Source organism: Hemitrygon akajei, chromosome 1, assembly GCF_048418815.1.
Source record: "Hemitrygon akajei chromosome 1, sHemAka1.3, whole genome shotgun sequence".
NCBI classification, from domain to species: domain Eukaryota; kingdom Metazoa; phylum Chordata; class Chondrichthyes; order Myliobatiformes; family Dasyatidae; genus Hemitrygon; species Hemitrygon akajei.
Genome location: NC_133124.1, coordinates 70,295,172 through 70,308,647, shown reverse-complemented (window position 1 = coordinate 70,308,647; position 13,476 = coordinate 70,295,172). Strand labels below are relative to the sequence as shown.

At 41.9% G+C, this 13,476-nt stretch overlaps 1 protein-coding gene across 2 annotated transcripts in view; it reads right to left on the bottom strand.

The window, feature by feature from the left end:
* Positions 1-13,476, bottom strand: part of cdk5 (cyclin dependent kinase 5) — a 68,861-nt gene that overhangs the window by 38,315 nt on the left and 17,070 nt on the right. For both annotated transcript variants that reach the window (XM_073045244.1, XM_073045237.1), the window contains exon 6: positions 1,205-1,300. In XM_073045244.1, the coding sequence (XP_072901345.1) occupies positions 1,205-1,300 (96 nt within the window). The remainder of the gene's footprint in view (positions 1-1,204; positions 1,301-13,476) is intronic.

The following is a 13,476-nucleotide window of genomic DNA, read 5'->3' as shown; positions in this document are numbered from 1 at the left end:
AATTGAGGGGCAACCTTTTAGAATGGAGGCAAAGATGATTTTTTTTTTAGCCAGAGAGTGGTGAATCGGTGGAATGCTCTACTACAGGCTGTGGTAGAGGCCAAGTTTGCGGATATATTTAAAGTGGAAGTTAATAGATTCCTGGTCAGGGCATTAAACGATATGGTAAGAAGTCAGGTGCATGGGGTTGAGTGGGATCTGGGATCAGCCATGATGGAATAGCGGAGCAGACTCGATGGGCCGAATGGCTTATTCTACTCCTAGGTATTATGGTTTTATGGGTTGGAGTACCAGTAACTGAGGTCCAATTCTGCCGTTGTCTGTAAGGAATTTGCACATTCTTCCCATGACGATATGGGCTTCCTCTGGGTGTACCAGTTTCCTCCCACATTCCAAAGACATACGAGTTGGTAGGTTAATTGTTCACATGGGTAGTGTGGTCTTGTGGGGCCAAAAGGTCTTGTTACTGTGCTGTATCTCTAAATGAATAATTAAGCATTTCTTATCCACAACCTTATCCAAATTATGTTTAAATATTGTAACTGTCAACTTCTACCACTTCCTCTGACAGCTCATTCCATATATCCATCATCCTCTTTCTGAAACAAGTTGCCCCGTAATTCCCTTTATAATCTCTCTCTTGCATTTTTATTTACCAGACACCAACCTCAGATTACCCTAAAACTTAATAACTCTTCAACCAGCTGAATCATAGATGACAAAGAGCAACAAGCCCTAAACCTCCATGTCTGTGCTGACCATGATGCCAATTTAAACTGCACATCTGTCTGCAGAAAGTCCATGTTCCTCCATTCCCTGCCTGTTCATGCACCCCTCTAAACATTGCTACTAAATGCACTGCCATCACCTTCACTGTGGCACTTCTCCCTCCACTCCCCTCACCTTAAACCTTGGCATTTTCACTCTGGAAAAACAGACTGACTCTCCACCCTTTCTATGCTTTTCATAATTTTATATAAATTTCTTTCTGGTCATCCCTCAGTCACCGACACTGCAGAGAAAGCATCGAGTCTCTTGTAGAAAAGGTATATTCGCCCATCCCATCAGCAGCCACAAGAAGTCAAGGTAGCACCTTTCAGTCTCAGCTAGGATCTCTATTTTTCTGAAGGCTTCAGGTTCCAGATCCTGGGGAAAGGTCTCCACTAACAAGTACCAAGGTTCTGTTTGGCATTCTCAGACTTACCCTATTGATCAGGAGGTTCTGGGGTTTTAAGTCCCTGTGCAGCACATTCCTGCTGTGACAGAATGCCAGTCCTTTCAGCAACTGATACATGAACGACTGCAAGAAGAGAACAAGAGAAACATGATTACACAGATCCATGGAAGTAAAGATTAAGGATGAACTTTGTCACATATACATTGAAACAGTGAAATATTTTGTTTGCGTCAATGACCAACACTGTCCAAGGATGTGTTGGGGGTGTTACAAACTTCTTTCGATCTACCCGATGCAAAGACACCACTTAACTATGGTGAAAGTAACTTTAACTCTTTATTAGCAAGTTACTCGAGAGAACCCTCTTTAAGCACTCTCTCTCAGAGGCTGCTTCAAGGGTCTCTCCCTCCTGGAGCAAATACAGTTCTTTTTATATCATGCAGTGACGTACACAGATACATGTGGGTTCACCCCCTCAGTTTCTCTACAGATGAATATTGTTAATGCTATCAGTCATAAATTGTTCGTATAACAGTTTTAATTGCTACTATATCTGGATACAGACATGCATAAGCCCATCACCCGAAGTCTGCTGCCCTTGTAAATAGTCACTCCCTCTAATTGCTTATCTTATAGGTGCCATAAGAAACACAAAGCACGATATGTTTCCCACACCATGGCTGTCGTCACCCGCTCAGCTTATCTTACGGGAAAGCATTTGTGCATTTATACTCTTTTTCTCAAGCTCACAGCTGCTATGACCTTTAAAAAAATAGCCAGGGTCACAAGCGGCCTACGAGATGCTAACTTCTTAATATTACAGGGGCAGCACGAAAGTTTTGTCATGCTTCTGGCACCAACATTGCGTGCCCACAACTTATTTTCGGTCTTTGGGAAGAAACTGAAGCACCTGGAGGAAAACCACATCAGCATGAGAACATACAAACCTTTTCAAACAGTGGTTGGAAATGAATCTTGAACATTGGTGCTGTAAAGTGTAACACTAGCCACAATGTTACTGCGCCACCTACCTACCATGCCGGTCACAAGGAGAATAAGGAAATCACTTTGAGAAGCAGGTCTACTTTGGCAATGTTTGATGGAATAGTGTATTATTTTTACTTATTAAACTAAAGGAAAAAGTTAAATCTGATTCCTCCTTGGTATATGCTCATGTAGAATGAAAGTTTATAAGACAAAATAGTGTTAGCCTTCAAGATTGATTGTTTTGAAAACAATTATAAGTTTAGAACCTTGAGAGGAGATAATGATGAATGCAAGTTTGTCTAGAGAAGGTGAATCATTGTGCAGGTCCAGGTACAAAATGGTGCCTTATCATGAGAGAGTACTTGTGCAAGGGGTTTTGAAGGGTACAAAAAGAGGCAATTTCTTTGTGCACAGGGTAATCTCCTTTTAGGCATTTTATCATATAACCATACAACAATTACAGCACGGAATCAGGCTATCTTGGTCCTTCTAGTTTGTGCCGAACGCTTACTCCCACCTAGTCCCACCGACCTGCACTCAGCCCATAACCCTCCATTCCTTTCCTGTCCATATACCTATCCAATTTTACTTTAAATAACAATATCGAACCTACCTCTACCACTTCTACTGGAAGCTCGTTCCACACAGCTACCACTCTCTGAGTAAAGAAATTCCCCCTCATGTTACCCCTAAACTTTTGCCCCCTAACTCTCAACTCATGTCCTCTTGTTTGAATCTCCCCTACTCTCAATGGAAAAAGCCTATCAACGTATGATCACATTATTTGCAAAATGCCCTTTGATAATGCAATGCATTTTAAAATATTTTTGTAACCCAAATGGCATAGTCAGTAGGATTCAGCACAATGGGCACTATGTTTCACAAGTAACAGGACGTACTTGCAGGCAGGTCTGAGCATAGGGTACTAAGCTGGACAGACAACATCTATGATTTGGCATCAGTAGACCATGTGTTGCCCACCCATGTGCTGGAGAGCCTAGATAGAAAGCAGCAGCAGTGACATCCTGGGTATGGTTACCATTCCGCTAATTAATGTAGTTTCCCCAATGGGAGGAAAGTAAAGATATAGCCTGTTGGATTTTCCTATGCACTTTGAAAATGACCTATGACATGTACTTGGCAGCGGAGCAACAAGTGGCCACCACCATCACTGAGAAAGTAGGAATTGTAAAAAAAGCAAAATGTTACCTTAACTGAATTGAAGTCAGCAGCACATGAACAAGCTGACAAAGCCAAAACCCAGCAAACCACCCTAGCATATAAACTGCTTAAACCACAGCAGGAAGAATGGACAAAGCTGAGGGATCAGGATACAGATTCTGTCAAAGCAAAGGCATTAATAGCCAAGGAGATCCCAACAACTGGGAATGTGATATCCAGTTCGACACTGATACCCGGCATGGTGACGGTCCCGAGGATCTCACACTGAGGTACAATAAGATCAAGAAGGTTCAGTTGCTTGGCATTCAAGATGAAGTAGTAAAGTGGATTAAGCATTGGCTTTGAAGGAGAAGCCAGTAAGTGGTAGAGGCCTGTGACTAGTGGAGTACTGCAGGGTTTGGTGCTGTGCCCAATGTTGCTTCTCATTTATATCAATGATATTCTGGATGATAATGTGGTTAACTGGATCAGCAAATTTGGGGGACACCAAGATTGGGGATGTAGTGGACAGCGAGGAAGACTATCAAAGGTTGCAGCAGGATCTGGATCAGATGGAAAACTGGGCTGAAAAGTGGCAGGTGGAAATTAATGCAGACAAATGTGAAGTGCTGCACTTTGGGAGGATCAACCAGGGTAGATCTTACACAGTCGGTAGTAAGGCACTGAAAAGTGTGGTAGAACAAAGGAATCTGGAAATGCAGATCCACAATTTATTGAAAGTGGCATCACAGGTAGATAGGGTCATAAAGAAAGCTTTTGGCACATAGGCCTTCATAGATCAAAGTACTAAGGACAACAGTTGGGATATTACGTTGAAGTTGTATAAGACATTGGTGAGACCTAATTTAGAGTATTGTGTGTAGTTCTGGTCACCTACTTACAGGTAAGATGTAAATAAGATTGAAAAAGTGCAGAGAAAATTTACAAGAATGTTGCCAGGACTGGAGCACTTGAGTTATAAGGAAAGATTGAATCGGTTAGAACTTTATTCGCTAGAATGTAATAGAGCTTTGACTAGCGGCCAATCCAGACATCGGAAGTTTGGAGAGAAGGGGACTTCAATCAGATCCACTGCCTGAAGATAAAAGGCAGCAGAGGTAGCGGCAGTGTAATACGGCCTTGACCAATGGCTAATCCAGACATTGGAAGTTTGGAGAGGAAGGAATTTCAATCAGGTCCACTGCCCAAGATTTAAAGACAACAGCAGGTCGCGGCAACATGGTAGTGCTTTGACCAATGATCTATTGAAGTCTAGGATTGATTAGTAAGAACAAATAAAAGGAAGGCGAGGGTGGCTTTGAGGCTGCGACTTTTTAAGGCTTCCACAAAGGGAAACTTCAGACAGAGAAAGCAAAGGAAAGAAAAACTTAAATTATTTTTTTTTCTCTTCTTTATATCTGCTCAGCTTGGACAGTAGAGATGTCAGGCAGGAGAGTGAAATGCTCCTCCTGTACGATGTGGAAAGGCAGGGAGTCCTCCAGTGTCCCTGACTACAACTACAAGAAGTGCAACCAGCTGCAGCGTCTAACAAACCGTGTTAAGGAGTTGGAGCTGGAACTGGATGAACCTCGGATCATTCGGAAGGCCGATGGGGTGATAGATTAGGACATATGGAGAGAGTGTTACACCCAAGGTGCAGGACACAGAAAACTGGGTGTACCCTTGTGGCCATCCCCCTCAACAACAGGTATCTCACATTGGATACTGTCGGAGGGGATGACCTAACAGAGGGAAGTCACAGTGGTCGGATCTCTGGCACGGAGTTTGCCTCTGTTACTCTGAGGGGAAGGGAGAGAAGGGGCACTCTGTGGTGATTGGGAATCCATTAATTAGGAGAACAGATAGGTGGTTCTGTGGGTGAGAACAAGATTCCAGAATAGTATGTTGCCTTCTGGGGGCACCAAGGTCCAGGATATCTTAGATCGAGTCCTCAGCATTCTTAAGTAGGAGGATGAACAGCTATAAGTCATGTAGGTACCAATGACTTGGAAAGGACAAGTGATTAGGTTCTGCATAGGGAGTTGGATAATAAGTTAAAGGGCAGGAGCTCCAGGGTTGTGATATCAGGATTGCTACCCATGCCACGTGCTAATGAGGCCAGAACATGGAAGATTATACAGTTTAATATGTGGCTAAGGAGTTGGTGTAGGAGGGAGAGCATAAGATTTTTGCATCATTGGGCTCTCTTCCAGGGAAGGTGGGATCTGTACAGAAGGGACAGCTTGCACCTGAACTGGAGGGGGACTAATATCCTAATGCAAAGGTTTGTTAATGCTGCACAGAGGGGCTTAAACTAGAGTTGCAGGGGGATGGGAACCAGAACAGTTAGTGGAGAGATTGACGATGCAGATGTTCGTAAGACCTCAGACAAAGTTAGGAATCAAAAGGTTGAGTGTGTTGCGATTAATGTCCTGAGCTGGCTATACTTCAATGCAAGAAGTAACATGGAAAAGGCGGATAACAGTGTTGAAGATGAGGTAGCTAGTTTACAAACAAAGGCAATGTGTAGCACGTAGAGGCTGATGATAGGGCAAAATTGCAGTCCACATGAAAGGCAGATAAAATCAAAAAGGGTGAATACAAGATTGAATGTATTGAAATTCAACTACAGATTGGCAAGTATGACATTGTGGCCATCTCTGAAACTTGGCTAAAGTATAGCTGTCATTGGGAGATGAACGTCCAAAGATATACAGTATATCGGAAAGATAGGTTAGTAGGCAGAGGGGGAAGTGTGGCCCTGTGTATAAGAAATAATATTAGATCATTAGAAAGGGATCACATAGGATCGGAAGGTGTAGAGTCTCTATGGGTTGAGTTAAGAAATGGCAAGGGTAAAAGGACCCTAATGGCAGTTGTATACAGGCCTCCAAACAGCGGCCAGGATGTGGATTACAAGTTACAGCTGGAGATAGAAAAGGCGGGTCAGAAGGGCAACGTCATGATAATCATTGGGGAATTTAATATGAAAGTGGATTGGGAGTACCAGGTCAGTACTGGACCTCAAGAGAGAGAATTTGTAGAATGTCTAAGGGATAGCTTTTTAGAACAGTTTGTGGTTGAGCTCACAAGGGGATCGGCTGTGCTGGACTGGGTGTTGTGCAATGATCTGGAGGTGGTAAGAGAGCTTAAGGTTAAGGAACCCTTTAGGAACAGTGATCACAATATGATTGAGTTCACTTTGAAATTTGAGGAGAAACTAATTTCCAATGTGTTGGTATTTCAGTGGAATAAAGGAAATTACTATGGCATGAGAGGGGAACTGGCCAAAGTTATCTGGAAAGGGACACTAGCAGGAAGGACAGCAGAGCAGCAATGGCTGGAGTTTCTGCGAAAAGCGAGAGAAGTGCAAGACAGATATATTCCAAATAAGAAGAAATTTTCGAATGGAAGGTGGACACTACCATGGCTGACAAGAAGACAGAGCCAAAGTAAAAGCAAAAGAGAGGGCATACAAGGAAGCCAAAGCTAGTGGGAAGATAGAGGATTGGGAAGCTTTTAAAAACTTGCAGAAAGAAACTAAGAAGGTCATTAGGAAGGAAAAGGTGATTATGAAAGGAATCTGGTGACTAATATCAAAGAGGATACTAAAAGTATATAAAGGGTAAAAGAGAGTCAAGAGTAAATATAGGGCCAATAGAAAATGACACTGGAGATATTGTAATGAGAGGTGCAGAAATGGCAGAGGAACTGAATGCATATTTTGCATCAGTCTTCACAATGAAGACATCTGTAGTATACTGGACTTTCAAGAGTGTCAGGGAAGTGAAAATTATGACTGAGAAGGTGTTCAGGAAGCTTAATGGCCTGAGGGTGAATAAATCTCCTGGACCTGATGGAACGCACCCTCGGGTTCTGAAGGAAGTAGCTCAAGAAATTGCGGAAGCATTAACAATGATCTTTCAAGAATTGATAGATTCTGGCATTGTACCGGACGACTGGACAATTGCAAATGTTATTCTGCTACTTAACAAGGGTGGGAGGCAGCAGAAAGGAAATTATAGACCTGTTAGCCTGACATCAGTGGTTGGGAATTTGTTGGAATCAATTGTTAGTGATGAGATTACAGAGTGCCTGGAGGCAAATGACAAGCTAGGCCAAAGCCAGCATGCTTACCTGAAAGGAAAATTCTGCCTGAAAAACCTACTGCAATTTTTTGAGGAAATTACAAGAAGAGTTGACAAAGGAGATGCAGTAGATGTGGTGTACTTGGATTTTCAGAAGGCCTTTGACATGGTGCCGCACATGAAGCTGCTTAGCAAGATAAGTGCCCATGGAATTACAGGGGAGTTACTAGCATGGGTGAAGCATTGGCTGATCGGCAGAAAACAGAGAGTGGGAATAAAGGGATCCTATTCTGGCTGGCTGCCGGTTACCAGTGGAGTTCCACAGGGGTTGGTGTTGGGACCACAGTTTTTTAACGATGTCAGTGATTTGGACTATGGGATTAATGGATTTATGGCTAAATTTGTCAATGATACAAAGACAGGAGGAGGAGCGGGTAGTGTTGAAGAAACAGACAGCCTGCAGAGAGTCTCAGATTGTTTAGGGGAATGGGCAAAGAAGTGACAAATGAAATACAATGTTGGAAAGTAAATGGTCATGCACTTTGATGGAAGAAATAAATGGGCAGACTATTATTTAGATGGCCGGCTGGTGGCGTAGTGGCATCAGCGAAGGCTCCCGAGTTCGAATCCAGCCGGCTCCCTTGCACACTTTCCATCCATGCTGGGTTGAGTGTCGAGCTAGCAACTCAGCCTTGTAAAAACAAGAAACCCTGCTAAAAAAAAAACGCTGTCATGACGGCGTCCCGATGACTCCATTCGGAGTTTAGGGCTTTCTTCTTCTTCTATTATTTAGATGGGGAGAGAATTCAAAATGCTTGGGAGTCCTTGTGCAGGATACCCTAAAGGTTAACCTCCTGGTTGAGTTGGTGGTGAAGAAGGTGAATGCAATGTTGGCATTCATTTCTAGAGGTATAGAATATAAAAGCAGGGATGTGATGATGAGGCTCTATAAGGCACTTGTGAAACCACACTTGGGAGTATTGTGTGCAGTTTTGGGTTCCTTATTTTAGAAAGGATATACTGACACTTGAGAGGGTTAAGAGAAGATTCACAAGAATGATTCCAAGAATGTAAAGGTTACCATATGAGGAACGTCTGGCACCTCTTGGGCTGTATTCCCTGGAGTTCAGGAGAATGAGGGGAGATCTTATAGAAACATTCTGAACAGATTAGATATGGCAAAGTTATTTCCCATGGTAGGGGAGTCTAAGACAAGAGGGCAGAACTTCAGGATTGAAGGACTTCCATTTAGAACAGTGATGCGGAGAAATTAATTTAGTCAGAGGGTGGTAAATCTGTGGAATTTGTTGCCATGAGAGGCTGTGGAGATTGAGTCATTGGGTGTATTTTTGAGGGAGAGATAGATAGGTTCTTGATTAGCCAGGGTATCAAAAGGAATGGGAAGAAGACAGGGGAGTGGGGATGACTGGAAGAATTGGATCAGCCCATGATTGAATGGCAGAGTAGACTCGATGGGCTAAATGGCCTACTTCTGCTCCTATATCTTATGGTATCCAAATATGTGCAGTATACAGTTGGCCCTCCTTATCCACGAGAGATTGGTTCCGGGACCCCTCGCGGATACCAAAATTCGCAGATGCTCAAGTCCCTCATTCAACGTGTCTCAATTCAGTGGATCTTAGGACCCAGCAGAACCCCAAACATTATTTTACCGGTCTCAGTGTGGTGGACATTAGGACCCGGCAGCAGGGATCTGAATCCGCAGTGTTTCTGTTCACGAAAATAATCACGATAACGATTGAAAATAAAGTGGAAATAATAAAGCGATCCGAAAGAGGTGAAACGCGTTGGAAAAGCGTTAGACTACATCGGTCAATGATCGGAACAATTTTAAAGGATAAGGTGAGAAAGGCTCTGCCCTGATGAAAGCTACAATTATTACTAAATAACGCAGTGGTTTAGTTATTGGGTTTTGGGTGTTTGATCCTCCACATCAACCCGGCATGGTGCAGAGCGCACTCGGGAGCGATCTGTCACTAGATCGAACTCAGGAACTTCCGTTCCCGAGCCTGGCGCTGAAACATACATTCTGAAGTGTTTTATATGCATAGAGAGGTAAAATATGTACTATATACGAAGATAAACGTTTGACGCTAAATAATACCAGATGTACCTGTTCCGACTTACTTAGTAAGAGAACTTCCAATTTTTTTCAATCCCAATCCACGATAACCCGTGCACGTCCTCCCGTATACTTTAAATCATCTCTAGATTACTTGTAATACCTAATATAATGTAAATGCTATGTAAAATAGTTGTTATACTATATTGTTTAGGGAATAATGACAAGGAAAAGAAGTCTTTACATGCTCGAACAACAAGTGCTGGAAGAGCACTTCCGGGTTTTCGCGATTCGCAGTTAGTTGAATTCGCGCATGTGGAATTTGCGGATAAGGAGGGCCGACTGTACGGAATAAGGTAGATGAATTTGCAGCACAGTTGCAGAATGGAAGGTATGATGTTGGAGGCATCACTGAATCGTGGCTGAAAGATTATAGCTGGGAGCTTAATGGCCAAGAATACATATTGTATCGTAAGGATAAGCAGGAAGGCAGAGTGGGTGGCGTTGCTCTGTTGGTAAAAAATGAAATCAAATCATTAGAAAGAGGTGACATAGGGTCAGAAAGTGTTGAATCATTGTGAATAGAGCTAAGGAACTGCAAGGGTAAAAAGACCCTGACGGGAGTTTTATATAGACACTCAAACAGTAGTAAAGACGTGGCTTTCAAATTACAACAGGAGACAGAAAATGCATGCCTAAAGGGAAATGTTACAATCGTCATGGAGAGACTTCAATATGCAAGTTGATTGGAAAAATCAGGTTGGTGCTGGATTCCAGGATGGGAAATCTCTAGAATATCGATGAGATGGCTTCTTAGCCATTTCATGGTTGAGCCCACTAGAGGAACAGATATTCTAGACTGGGTATTGTGCAATGAACCAGAATTTATTAGAGCTTAAGGGTGAAAGAACCCTTAGGGGAAAGTGACCATATGATTGAATTCACCTTGAAATCTGAAGAGGAGAAGCTAAAGTCAGGTGTATCAGTATTACAATGGAGTAAAAGGAATTACAGAGGCATGAAAAAGGAATTGACCAGAATTGATTGGAAATGAACACTAGCAGGGATGACGGCAGAGCAATTCAAAAGGCAAATGATATATACACCCTAAAGAGGAAGAAGTATTCTAAAGGAAAATTGACAAACCGTGGCTAAAAAGAGAAGTCAAAGTCAACATAAAAGCCAAAGAGTGGCAAAATAAAGCAAAAATTAGTGGAAAGTTAGAGGTTTGAGAAGCTCTTAAAAACGAACAGAAGGCAACTAAAAAGTCAAGAAGAAGATAAGGATGGAATATAAAAATAAACTAGCCAATAATATTAAAGAGGATACCAAAAGTTTTTTCAGATAAATAAAGTGTAAAAGAGAGATGAAAATCGATATCGGACAATTGAAAAACAATACTGGAGACATAGTAATGGGGGCAAGTAAATGGCAGATGAACTGAGTAAGTATTATGCATCAGTCTTCACTGTGCAAATCACCAAGTGGAAGTTCCACGTGTCAGGGGGCATGAAGTGTGTGAAGTTACCGTAACTAGAGAGAAGGTTCTTGGGGGAAAACTGAAAGGTCTGAAGGCAAATGAGTCACCTGGACCAGATGGTATAAACCCCATGGTTCTGAAAGAGGTGGCTTAAAAGTTTGTAGAGGCATTAGTAATCATCTTTCAAGAATCACTAGATTCTGGAATGGTTCCGGAAGATAGGAAAATTGTAAATGTAACTCTACTCTTGAAGAAGGGAGAGAGGCAGAAGAAAGGAATCTAGTCCTGACGAAGGGTCTCGGCCCGAAACATTGACTGCTCATTTCAACGGATGCTGCCCGACCTGCTGAGTTCATCCAGCTTGTTTGTACGTGTTGATAAGCCAGTTAGTCTGACCTAAAACAGATTCTAGCATGGACAAAGCAGTGGCTGATTGGCATGAGGCAAAGAGTGGGAGTAAAAGGAGCCTTTTCTGTCTGGCTGCTAATGAATAGTGGTGGTCCACAGGGGTCTGTGTTGGGACCGATTCTTTTTACGTTATACCTCAATGATTTGGATGAATGAATTGATGGCTTTGTTGAAAAGTTTGCAGACAATATGAAGATAAGTGGAGGAGTAGGTAGTTTTGAGGAAGTAGAGAGACTACATAAGGATAGGAGAATGGGCAAAGAAATGGAAGATGGAATATAGTGTTGGAAAGTGTATGGTCATGTATTGACCATTTTCTAAATGGAGAGAAAATGCAAAAAGCTGAGGTGCAAAGAGACTTGCAAGTTCTTGTGCAGAATTCACTAAAGGTTAATTTACAGGTTGAGTCTGTGACGAGGAAGGCAACTGAAATGTTAGCATTCATTTCTTTAATATATTTTTATTCTATTTTTTCTACAAACAACAACAAAAATACAAAGTACACTGCAGATGCTGTGGTCAAATCACCACGTACAAACAAGCTGGATGAACTCAGCAGGTCGGGCAGCATCTGTTGACTGCTCATTTCAATGGATGCTGCCCGACCTGCTGAGTTCATCCAGCTTGTTTGTACATGTTGAAAAAAATACAGCACATTCACAAAAACCACGACCATAACAAAAACAAATTAAATATTGAGCATCAAAAGAAAGAATAATATAAAGGCAATAGTAAACTTACACAGCAGAGGTGCACTGCACCAAAAAGACTTCAGTTCTCACCCTGTAAGAAAGTCCAATACAAGGCCCCATATCCTTTCAAAGATGTCCCCTCTGTCCTCATTACATAGTCTCAGTCTCTCCAAATGTAAAGTATTTGCCAGTTCTCTCAGCCACAGATCGTACGTAGGCAGAGTCCATTTTCCACATTTGCAGGATTAACTTCTTAGCAATCACCATTCCAAACAATACAGCCATTTTTTTCATACTTATTGGCTGAAGATAGGGAGCTTGTTGCTCCAAGGATGGCTATGAGGAGGTCTGGTTTCCACCGCTTCCCATAAGCCTCAGAGAAACAGTGAAAAATACTTTTCCAGTATGCATAAAGCTTACAACATGACCAGAATGAATGTGACAAGTTACTGTTCTCAGATTTACATCTATTACAAACTGGTGAAACATCAGGATAAAAGCTGTGCAACTTTTCTTTGGAATAATGGAGTCTATGTATTGTTTTAAACTGTATAAGTCTGTGTCTGATGTTGACTGAACAATCATGTACATTCTTTAAACACTCATGCCAGACCTCCTCTGTCAGTTCTATACTCAATTCATCCACCCATTACTTTTTGCCTGGCCTGAATGATTCTGTTTTTTCGTCCTGGAAACAGAGTGGCATCTGTAGTGTAGGTGACCTACATATTAATGGAAACTTTGCCTCATTTGTGCAGTTACAAGCAGTTTACAATATCCTTGCCTCTAGTTTTTTTAGATATTTACAAATTCAAGATTATGTTAGGAAATATATACCTAATTTCGAAGTTTTAAACAAACATGAGTCCCTAGAGGCAATAAATAAATTTGATCCGGTTACTAGTACTGCCGTATCCTATTTTTATCAGATCCTATATAATGCAGCTCGGCTGAATACTGCAGGTCTTAAACAGCATTCATTTCAAGAGGACTAGAATAGGCTATAATGTTAAGACTTTATAAAGTATTTATGAGGCCTCACTTGAAGTATTGTGAGCAGGTTTGGGCCCCTCATCTTAGAAAGGATGTGCTGAAACTGGAGAGGATTCAAAGGAGATTCACGAAAATGATTCCAGGATTGAATGGCTTGTCATACGAAGAGCATTTGAAAGCTCTGAGCCTGTATTCTCTTGAATTCAGAAGAAATTATTGAAATCTATTAAATGGTGAAAGGGCTAGATGGAGAGTATGTTTCCAATGGTCTAAGACCAGAGGACACAGCCTCAGAATAGCAGGGCGTCCTTTTAGAATGGACATGAGGATGAATTTCTTTAGCCAGAGTGGTGAAGCTGTGAAATTCTTTGCCACAGGCAGCTGGAGGCCAGGTCATTATGCATATT